This window comes from Canis lupus, chromosome 12 (genome assembly GCF_048164855.1).
Source record: "Canis lupus baileyi chromosome 12, mCanLup2.hap1, whole genome shotgun sequence".
Taxonomy (NCBI): domain Eukaryota; kingdom Metazoa; phylum Chordata; class Mammalia; order Carnivora; family Canidae; genus Canis; species Canis lupus.
Genome location: NC_132849.1, coordinates 4,956,591 through 4,968,320, shown reverse-complemented (window position 1 = coordinate 4,968,320; position 11,730 = coordinate 4,956,591). Strand labels below are relative to the sequence as shown.

General features: G+C 39.5%; 1 protein-coding gene and 1 pseudogene across 6 annotated transcripts in view; one reads left to right on the top strand and one right to left on the bottom strand.

Annotated features, from left to right (window-relative positions):
• SETDB1 (SET domain bifurcated histone lysine methyltransferase 1) overlaps nt 1–11,730 on the top strand; it is a 33,229-nt gene that overhangs the window by 433 nt on the left and 21,066 nt on the right. For 3 of the 6 annotated variants that reach the window (XM_072769257.1, XM_072769262.1, XM_072769256.1), the window contains exons 1-4: nt 29–180; nt 1,157–1,425; nt 2,284–2,435; nt 11,204–11,238. In XM_072769257.1, the coding sequence (XP_072625358.1) occupies nt 154–180; nt 1,157–1,425; nt 2,284–2,435; nt 11,204–11,238 (483 nt within the window). In that variant the 5' untranslated portion in view covers nt 29–153. Of the gene's footprint in view, nt 1–28; nt 181–1,156; nt 1,426–2,283; nt 2,436–11,203; nt 11,239–11,730 lie in introns of those variants that run through there. The other 3 variants (XM_072769260.1, XM_072769261.1, XM_072769259.1) reach the window with 1 other exon arrangement.
• LOC140602033 (U2 spliceosomal RNA) lies at nt 1,597–1,754 on the bottom strand (annotated as a pseudogene).

The following is an 11,730-nucleotide window of genomic DNA, read 5'->3' as shown; positions in this document are numbered from 1 at the left end:
TGGGACGCAGCCCCGAAAAGGGTAGCGCGGAGGTGGGGCGGTTTGCGGGCCAAGGGAAAATGGAGGCGATGAGAACTGGTCCTGGGGTCGCACGGCGTTCTGGCATCAGTTTTGCTTCAACCGTTTGTTCAAAAGAGCAGTTAACACCAATGCATGGGTTGTTTGAATTGTAGTTTTAAGGTAGCTACATTTTATTCCCAGATTGCTTTAATTTCCCTTTACTTTTGGGAGACCGTTTTGCTTTTGTGTGCATAAGTGTTAATATGACTTCATAAAGTAAATTTCCACTTGGAAGCAAAGTAATGTAAAGCGAACAAGGATATAAAGAGGAAACGAGTTAGTAATAGACTAACCGCTCCTTTTTTTTTTTTTTTTTTTAAGATTTTATTTATTCATAGACACCGAGAGAGAGGGGCAGAGACACGGACAGAGGGAGAAGCAGGCTCCACGCATGGAGCCCATGTGGGACTCGATCCCGGGTCTCCAGGATCACACCCCAGGCTGCAGGCGGCACCAAACCGCTGCGCCACCGGGGCTGCCCTAACCGCTCCTTTCTAGGTAGAAACGGGTGTTCAAATTGGCATCGCATGCAAACAAAGATTGACCCCTTTAGTCAATTAAGGAACACAGGTCACAGAAATACTTTCCTCAGCAAATTGATTCTCTTCTGTTTCCTAAAAACATTATTTTCGGTAGCTCCTTGTTGCATAATATATGTTCTCCATACCCTCAAACTTTTAAATCTTTAGGCCCAGTAGTCTGTAGGATATGATAAGAATGCTATAAAATCTGGGACGCCTGGGTGCCTCAGCGATTGAGTATCTGCCCCCAGCTCAGGGCGTGATCCCGAGGTCTGGGGATGGAGTCCCGCTTCAGGCAACTTTTGAAGCCCCTGCATCTCCCTCTGTCTCTGTCTCTGTCTTTCTCTTTCTCTCTCTCTCCTGTCTCTCGTGAGTAAATAAAATCTTTAAATAATAAAAAAAGAATGCTATAAAATTTTAGCATCAAATCCAGGAGAATGGAGAGAGAGAACACAATCAAACCTAACTGTATTTGGATAACAAGTTGTAGTGTAGGAGTGAGTTTTATTAGGATATTGAAATTTAACGGTTATAATAACTCCTAAGATAATTTTAGTCTTCCTTTCTGTGTAAAGGGCAACAGCATGTCCTCCCTCCCTGGGTGCATTGGTTTGGATGCAGCTACAGCTGCAGTGGAGTCTGAAGAGATTGCAGAGCTGCAACAAGCAGTGGTCGAGGAGCTGGGTATCTCAATGGAGGAACTTCGGCAGTTCATTGATGAAGAACTAGAAAAGATGGACTGTGTACAGCAGCGTAAGAAACAACTAGCAGAATTGGAAACATGGGTAATACAGAAGGAATCTGAGGTGGCCCATGTGGACCAGCTCTTTGATGATGCATCCAGGTGAGGACTAAATGGGAAATAGGAAATCTACCCCTTGGCAGACATTCTAGAGGTATAATTGTTCATGACATTGTGCCAAGCACTTTATGCTTTACAAGGTACAAATGTATAGAACCCTCCTCTTCCTCATAGGTTAGGGCCAAAATCTGACCTCTCAACCACCCACATAGAGAATATTCATCTATCAGAAGCTAATGTATGGTCAACAGTAGGGGAGTACGGGTCTCGAGTCCCTTCATCTTCTTTCTCCTCTGCTCTGCTTCCAAACAATTACTTTGTTTTCTTAGTAGATACTACACTTGATCTTAGCCAAAAGGCCAAGAAGCGATGTTTTCTTAGTAGAATGTTCTAGGGAGTGAGGATTGTAAAGCTTTGCTGTCTTATGTAACTGGTGCGTGAGCCCTGTATCTACTCCTAAATCCCCAGAAGATTTGTGTCAGGTACTTAGTTGTGAATTAGAACACATTTTCAAATAACAAGATAAATGACAAGATGATTGAAAGGACTGTATTCAGAGCTTATTGTGGATTTTTGAGAATCTAGTCTGGAAACCACTAGTTAAATGTTTTTCTGTGGGTAAAGCTTTTTTAATTCTAATGGACAGGTAGCTCAGTTGCTTAAGCATCCAACTCTTGACTTCTGCTCAGGTCTGGATCTCAGGAGGTGAGTTCAAGCCCTGCATTGGTTGGGGAGCCTACTTAAAAAATAAAAAGAAATAAAAATGAATTCTAAATGGAGACACTTTGGAATATGGCCTGTTTAAATTGAGGTCACTGTACTTAAATATATATAAATTCTGATGGCTTTTATACCTATTTCTGCTGGCTTTGACCTTTTCTACATGTTTTCCAATATTAGGGCGGTGACTAACTGTGAGTCTCTGGTGAAGGACTTTTACTCCAAACTGGGACTACAATACCGGGACAGTAGCTCTGAGGATGAAACTTCCCGGCCTACAGAAATAATAGAGATTCCTGATGAAGATGATGATGTCCTCAGTATTGATTCAGGTAAGAGATAAGGCTCCAGGTAGGAAGTCTCAGGATTGAAATTTAAACACAGGAAGTAAAAAAAAAAAAAAAAAAAAAAAAAAATTAAACACAGGAAGTTAAGCAGATAAAAGAAAGGAGAGACCATTGTCACTGACTCCATATTCCAAACCATTGGACTTGTCTGTTACCAAAAGAAATAGAACATTATTAGTCTCATAGATGTCCCCTGTGTGCTACTTCCTGATTGCATGACCTTCCTTTCCCGGTTCTGTCTGTTACCAAAAGAAATAGAACATTATTAGTCTCATAGATGTCCCCCGTGTGCTACTTCCTGATTGCATGACCTTCCTTTCCCAATTCTGAATTCCCTTTACTTTGTAGGGAGCATTAGCACGTATGTATATATAGATTTCAAAATGGTAGATTGTTTAGTTTTGTCTATTTTTGAGGTATAATTTACATACTATAAAAATCACCCACATTAAGTGTATAGTTTGAGTTTTAGTAAATTAATACAGTGGTGCAGTCTTCACAGTCTGGTTTTAGAATACTTGGAATTACCCTCATACCTGTTTGCCTACCTTCTCTATTTTCACCCCTAAGTAACCACTGATCTGCTTGCTTCCTTTTTGCCTTTTTTAGAAATTTCATATAAGTAGAATCACAATTTGTTGGCTTTGTGTCTGGTTTCTGTTGGTTAGCATAATGTTTTTGAGATTAATTTATGTTACTGCATGTATTCATAATTTGCTCCCATTTTTTTGCTGATTAATACTCAGTTTTATAGATATACCACATGTTTTTATCCATTTTAAAATTGATGAATATTTTTGGTTGTTTCCAGTTAGGGAGGCTATTAGGAATAATGCTGCTATGTATATTTATGTATAAATCTTTATATAGTCGTTATGTTTCATGTCTCTGGGTATTCCACCTAGGAATAGAATTACTAAGTCTTAGGGTAGATGTATGTTTGAATTTTTAGGAAACTGCCTTAGTGTTTTCAAAGGGGGCTAGCTATATCATTTTACATTCCCACTAGCAAAGTATGGGATTCCAGTTTCTTTACGCCTTTGACAATGCTTAATATTGTCAGACTTTTAGCCATTCTAGTGTGTATATGGTGCTATCAAATTGTAATTTGCATTTTCCTAAGGAAATTGAGCACCTTTTCACATACTTACCTGCCATTTATGTATGTTCTTTGGGGAAACATCATTCAAATCTGTAGTCTTTTTTTTTTTTTTTTGAAATTGAGTTGTCTTTTTATTGTTGATTTGGAGAACTTAGGCTTTAGGTATAATTCATTTATCAGATATATTTTGTTTTATTTTATTTTAAGATTTAATTTATTTATGCGTGAGAGATAGAGAGAGAGAGAGAGAGAGAGAGAGAGAGAGAGAGAAGCAGAGACATAGGCAGAGGGAGATCCAGGATCACACCCCAAGCCAAAGCAGACACTCAGTTGCTGAGCCACCCAGGCATCCTATATCAGATATATTTTATATACACTTTTTCTCAGATGTGGTCTTTTAATTTTCCTAATAATGTCTTTTAAGAGTAAAACTTCTCAAGGTGAGGGTTGAAGGTGGTTTGTTTATTTTGCTGATAGCTATCCAGTTTTTCTCCCACCATTTGTTGAAGACTATCCCTTTAGTACCCTGGTCAAAAATCAACTGGCCACGTATATGAGGGTTTATTTGCAGATGCTATTTTGTCACATTGATCTTAATATCTGTCTTTATACCAGCACCAAACTGCTTTTATTACTGTGAACTTCTGGTATGTTTTAAAAATCACTTCATGAAAGTGCTCCAGATTTATTTGCATTTCATATAACTTCAAAATAAATTTTTGGGGGATCCCTGGGTGGCGCAGCGGTTTGGCGCCTGCCTTTGGCCTAGGGCGCGATCCTGGAGACCCAGGATCGATTCCCACGTCGGGCTCCCAGTGCATGGAGCCTGCTTCTCTCTGCCTGTGTCTCTGCCTCTCTTTCTTTCTCTGTGACTATCATAAATAAATACAAATTTAAAAAAAATATTAAAAAAAAATAAATTTTTGGATCAGCCTGTCAGTTTCTTTTTTTTTTTTTTTTTTTTAATTTTTATTTATTTATGATAGTCACAGAGAGAGAGAGAGAGAGAGGCAGAGACAGAGGCAGAGGGAGAAGCAGGCTCCATGCACCGGGAGCCCGATGTGGGATTTGATCCCGGGTCTCCAGGATCGTGCCCTGGGCCAAAGGCAGGCGCCAAACCGCTGCGCCACCCAGAGATCCCAGCTTGTCAGTTTCTATCAAAAACATTTTTTAGGGGCAGCCTGGGTGGCTCAGCAGTTTAGTGCTGCCTTCAGCCCAGGGCCTGATCCTGGAGACCCAGGATCGAGTCCCACGGCGGGCTCCCTGCATGGAGCCTGCTTCTCCCTCTACCTGTGTTTCTGCCTCTCTGTCTCTCTCTCTCTCTCTCTGTGTGTGTGTCTCTCATGAATGGATAAATAAAATCTTAAAAAAAAAAATTTTTTTTTTAAACCTGCTAGGATTTTTAATAGGAACTATATTGACTGTAAAGGTGAATTTAGGGAGCATTATCTTTTAAACAAACACTCAGTTTCCTAATGCATGAATATGGTACATCTCATAAGTGTTTTATTTTTAATGCTAATGTGAATGAAATTATTTATTTAATTTCATTTTAGGATTGTTTCTTGCTAGGATATGAAAATTTAGTTGATTTTTGTGTATTAATCTTATAGCCTGTGACCTTATTAAGCTCACTTATTCTAGAATTTTTTTTGTGGATCCCTTGGGATTTTCTAATATTACTTAATGCCAAATAAAATCAATTTTACTTCTTCCTTTCTAATCTAGATGTCTTTTCTTTCTTTTTCTTGCCTTATTGTTCTCTAGAATCTTCATACGATGTTGAATAAGTTTTGAGAGCAGATACTTTTTCTTTTTTTAAGATTTGTTTCTTTCTTCATGAGATACACAAAAAGAGGCAAGAGGCATAGACAGGGAGAAAAGCAAGGCTCCTCAAAGGGAGCTCAATGCGGAACTCGATCCTAGAACCCCAGGATCACACCCTGAGCCAAAGGCAGATATGCTCTACCACTGAGCCACCCAGGTGTCCCCAGACATCTTTTCCTTGCTCCTGAGCTTTAAACATTAATTGTAATGTGAGCTGTAGGGTTTTTGTAGATAGTCTTTGTTGGGTTGAAGGAAGTTGCTTCTACTCCTTGTTTGCTGAGAGCCAATCATGGCTTGATTGGATTTTAGATTTTGTCAGTTACTTTTTCTGTATCATCTGTAGATAATCATATAGGTTTTGTCCTTTTTCTTATTAATAAGGAGTATTCCAATAATGATTTTTCAGATACTAAACCAGCTTTGCATTCCTAGAATAACCCCCAACCCCACCCTTGCCACTTTGTCTTAGTGTATAATCCGTTTTATATGTTTCTGTATTAGATTTGCTAATTTAAAAAAAAAATTTTTAAAGATTTATTTATTTATTCGTGAGAGATACAGACAGAGAGAGAGGCAGAGACACAGGCAGAGGGGGAAGCAGGCTCCCTGCAGGGAACCAGATACAGGCTTGATCCCAAATCCCAGGATCAGGACCTGAGGGAAAGGCAGGTGCCCAACCGCTGAGCCGCCCAGGCATCCCAATTAATATTTTGTTAAGAATTGTTGCACCTATGTTCATGAGGGCTGCTGGATTATCATTTTATTGTGATATGTCCTTTTGGCTTTAGTATTAGGGTATTAATGGGCCTTATAAAGATAAGTTGGGAAATGTTCCCTCCTCTGAGTTCATATGAAATATTTTTGTTTTAAGACTTTATTTATTTGAGAGAGAGAGAAAGCAAGAGACAGAGCATAAGCTGAGGGAGAAAGCAGACTCCCTACTGAGCAGGGAGCTGGATGTGGGGCTCCATCCCAGAAGCCTAGAATCATGACCTGAGCCGAAGGCAGACACATAACCAGCTGACCCAGGTGCTGCTGAAATAGTATTATTTCTTCCTTAAATGTTTGATAAATTCAGCAGTGAGACAGTCTTCATTTGGACATTTTTTTTTTTTTGGACTTTTTTTGTGGATTTTTTTTTAATAAGCTTTTTAGTTTGGAATAGTTTTATATTTTTGTATAAATTGCAAAGTTAATACAGAGTTCTTGCATACTTTTCGCTAGTTTCTTCTAATGTTAGTATTTTATGTTACCATGGTATATTGGTCAAAACTAAGAAGCAAACATGGGTCAGCCCTGGTGGCTCAGCAGTTTAGTGCTGCCTTCGGCCCAGGGTGTGGTTCTCTCTCTCTCTCTCTCTCGCTCTCTCTCTCGGTCTCTCATGAATAAATAAATAAAATCTTTAAAAAAAAATAAACAAAAAAATAATAATAATAAGCAAACATGAGTGTGTTATTTTTACCTCAATTCTAGACTTTTGATTTCTGGGTTTTTTCCAATATAGGATGCCACACTGAATTTATTGTGGGAAGGTTTTTAATTACTAATTACTTTTCTTTATCTGATATGTCCCCCCTCCCTTTTTTTTTTTTTTTTTTAAGAGAAAGAGAGAGAGGCAGAGGCACAGGCAGAGGGAGAAGCAGGCTCCATGCAGGGAGCCCAATGTTGGACTCAATCCCCGGTCTCCAGAATCACGCCCTGGGCTGGAGGTGGCGCTAAACAGCTGAGCCACCCAGGCTGCCCCCCCTCCTCCCTTTTTTTAAAGATTTTGTTTATTTATTCATAGAGACACTCACACAGAGAGAGGCAGAGACAAAGGCAGAGGGAGAAACGGGCCCCATACGGGAAGCCAGACGTGGGACTTGAATTCTCTCTATATTTCCCTAGTTGAAATTAATTGAATTTGGACCTGTAGATTCCAGTTTTTCATCAAATTTAGAAGTGTTTCAGTATTTCATTCAGTGTTTCAGTATTTCATTTTTTATTTTTTTATTTTTATTTTTTATTTTTTTTAGTATTTCATTTTTTAAACTATATTTTTTCAATGTATTTTTTTTTAAGATTTTAAGTAATCCCTACACCCAACATCAAGTCAAACTTAAGACCCCAAGATCAAGTTGCATGTTCTACCAACTGAGCCATCCAGGTGCCCTAGTCCTTATTTCTTCATATTTTATCTGGCCCCTTCTTTTTCGCCTTGCCTTCTGAGATCCCCATTACGTATATGGTAGAACACCTCACATTGTCCCATAAATCTTTGAAGCTCTGTTCATTTTTCTTTAGTCTTCTCTTTGTGCTTTGGACAGGACAATTTCTCTGTACAAGTATCTACATTCTAGTTTACTTATTCTCCTCTCTTATTTTAAACTTGCTTTTTTAGTTTTTGTAATTTGAATTCCGGAATTTCCATTTGCTTCTTTTTATCGTCAACTCTTTTGTTTACTGAGTATTAGCATATTAGCATATAGCATTTTAAGTATTTGAACGTAATTTATTTTAGCTCTTAGAGCATATTTATACTTGGAAACCTAAGTCCATGCAGCAAGTCTGTTTCTTTTTTTTTTTTTAAAGATTTTATTTTATTTATGTATTCGAGAGAGAGAGAGAGGCAGAGACACAGGCAGAGGGAGAAGCAGGCTCCATGCACCAGGAGCCTGATGTGGGATTCGATCCCGGGTCTCCAGGATCGTGCCTTGGGCCAAAGGCAGGCGCCAAACCACTGCGCCACCCAGGGATCCCAAAGACCCTCTTATAAAAGGACACATAGTAAAACACAGATTTCCCTCAGACTCCTTCTAGTTACTCTCCTCAGAAGAAACCAGTATTATCCATTTCTTTTGCAGCCAAGGATACCTTGTAAATGTACATATGTACTCTTTCCCTTCTCCATCCTTTTACATATAATCAACATGTGGTTTTACGTTGCTTTTTATCAAATATCTAGGAAAAGTATTCCCTCTCAGCAGCTATAAATCTGATTTTTTCCCCAATTTTTTTTATTGTGGTAAAACACACATAACACAAAATATACCACCTTAACCATTATTAAGTGTACAATTCAGAAGCATTAAGTACATTGATAACATTGTGCAACCATCAACTTTACTGAAAAATGTTAGGTACTGAAATTTTATTTTTGTGTAGAAGAATTTAACAGTATGAAATAGCTATCCCTAAATTGATCTTTTTTTAATATTGTCAATAGTTTTTTTTGGGGGGGGGGGGGGGCGGGAGAGGGGAACATGACAAGTTGATTCTCAAATATACATATACACATACATATATATATATATGTAAATATGACAAGTAAAAAGAACCAGGATGTCCACAAAGAAAAAAATAAAGTGAGATGCTAGAGTTAACAGATATGGAAACTTACAAAGCGCAGTTACACACAATATAGAATTGACATAAGAAAAAACGACAGATCAATGAAACAGAATAGAAAGTCCCAAAATAAACCCACAAATATATGGAAATACTTTGACAAGTAGACCATATATATCAGTAAGAAGGGACTCATTTCGGGATCCCTGGGTGGCGCAGCGGTTTGGCGCCTGCCTTTGGCCCAGAGCGCGATCCTGGAGACCCAAGATCGAATCCCACGTCAGGCTCCCGGTGCATGGAGCCTGCTTCTCCCTCTGCCTATGTCTCTGCCTCTCTCTCTCTCTCTCTCTCTCTCTCTCTGTGACTATCATAAATAAATAAAAATAAAAAATAAAAAAAATAAAGTTTAGAGTTTGGTTCAGGTCATGGTTGTTTGAGCCCTGCATCAGGCTCCATGTTGGGAGTGGAGCTTAAGATTCTCTCTCCCTCTGCCTGTCCTCCATCAAAAAAGAAAAAGAAAACAGCAACTCTAAAATTCAGACTTGCTGTATTACCTAAAATGTCCAGCTTTCAACAAAAAATGATGAAACAGGAAAAGTGAGACCTATGCTCAGGGAACAAACCCTGGTAATAAAAACAGACTTGCTGAGCAGCCTGGGTGGCTCAGCAGTTTAGCGCTGCCTTCAGCTCAGGTCGTGATCCTGGAGTCCTGGATCGAGTCCCGTGTTGGGCTCCCTGCATGGAGCCTGCTTCTTCTTCTGCTTCTCCCTCTGCCTGTGTCTCTGCCTCTCTCTCTCTCTCTCTGTCTCTCTGTGTGACTATCATAAATAAATAAAAATTTAGGGATCCCTGGGTGGCGCAGCGGTTTGGTGCCTGCCTTTGGCCCAGGGCGCGATCCTGGAGACCCGGGATCGGATCCCACGTCGGGCTCCCGGTGCATGGAGCCTGCTTCTCCCTCTGCCTGTGTCTCTGCCTCTCTCTCTCTCTCTCTCTCTCTCTCTGTGACTATCATGAATAAATAAATAAAATCTTTAAAATAAATAAATAAATAAATAAATAAATAAATAAAAATTTAACAAAATAAAAAAATATATAAGAGGGTCCTTTTTGGGGTCATGTAAATTTTTTGGAATTGGGTATTAGCAATAATTGTACAATTTTGTTAATATACTACAAACCACTGAATTAAACATTTCTAAAAGGATAAATTTTATGTGAATTATTTCTGAATTGAAAAAAAATTTTTTAAGATGTATCCATTTATTTTAGAGAATTAGTGCAAGCAGGAGGGGCAGAGGGAGAGAGAATCCCAAGCATATTCCATGCTAAGTGCAAAACCCAACATGAGGCTTGATCTCACAACCCTGAGATCACGATATGAGCCAAAACCAAGAGTCGGACACCCAACCAACTCTGCCACCCAGGCACCCCTGAATTTTAAAAAGCATTTTAGATGAAATTTAAAACTCATTTCCTTGGTTGGACTAGCCACATTTCATGTGCTTAGTAGCCAGATATTAACAGGTTGAATAGTGCAGATATAGAACAAATCTGTCACAGCAGGAAGTTCTACTAGACAGCACTACTCAAGAGTAAACATTTTTGCTTCATTCATTGACTACATCTGATTTTTCAAATCATTCTAATAGGGCACCTGAGTGGCTCACAGTCAGTTGAGTGTCTGCCTTTGGCTTAAGTCATGATCCCAGAATCCTAGGATCAAGTCCTGCATCAGGCTCCCTCCTCAGTGGGGAGTCTGCTTCTGTCTCTCAAGTAAATAAATAATCATTCAAATAATTCATAAGCAAATTGTTATAAAAATTTGAAGCAGCATGTGGGTGGGTGGGTCAGCCAGTTAAGTGTCTACATTCCAGTTGAGTTATGATCCCAGGGTCCTAGGATCGAGCCCCACATCTGGCTACTTGCTCAGCTGGGAGTCTGCTGCTCCCCTTACCTGTGCACTCACTCTCTTACTCGCTCTCTCTCAAATATATATTTTTAAAAATGTAAATATACAGTACACCTGGGTGGCTCAGTCAGTGAAGTGTCTGCCTTTTGCTCAGGTCATGATCCCAGAGTCCTGGGATTGAGTCCTGCATCAGGCACCCTGCTCAGAGGGGAGCCTGATTCTCCCTCTCCCACTCCCCCTGCTTGTGTGTGCTCTCTGTCAAATAAATAAAATCTTCAGAAAAGTGTAAAAATTCTGTAGACCACCACCTGTCACAGTACTTTATCCTCAGGTAAGCACTGTCACCTATTTGTTGTCACCTGTCTTTCTGGACCATTTAGTACTTTTGTATATATAGCTATATATGGTTTTCAGTTGTAATTAGTAATAGTTCCGTGATAACGTTTTCAGTAGCTATAACGTTTGCATGTAGTTATAATACATGCAAATAAAATGCCTTAATGAAAAAAAAGTAGCTTAATTATTGATTTCTTGGAAATTCTTACGTGTAAGTTTCTTATACTCATTTAGAGCTTTTCTCATCCATAGGTGATGCTGGGAGCAGAACTCCCAAAGACCAGAAGGTGAGTTGGGACGGGGAAGGTAAAGATGACAGGTAAGAATAAGAAGATGGGAGAAACTTCTGGCCTGACCGTTCTGTCAGTTCAGACATCAACATAATCACGCACTCTATAATCAGCCCTGTGGGCTCTAGTCCTCTTACAGCTGTTCTAAGGATGCAGCAGAGGTTACATAGATGCATGCCCTGAGTGATGTATGAATGTAGAATTTGGCAGTGACCAGCTAGGTGAGGTTAATCAAGAGAATTTACCTAAAGCTGATTTCTGAACCAGATTTCTAAGGAAGGGCAGTTTTCTGGGACACCTGAGTGGCTCAGTGGTTGAGCATCTGCCTTGGGCTTGGGGCGTGATCTTGGAGTCCCAGGATCAAGTACCACATCGGGCTCTCCCCACAGGAAGCCTGCTTCTCCCTCTGCCTCTGCCTCTGCCTTTCTGTGTCTCTCATAAATGAATAAATAAAATCTTAAAAAAAATAAGGAAGGGCAGTTTTGCCTG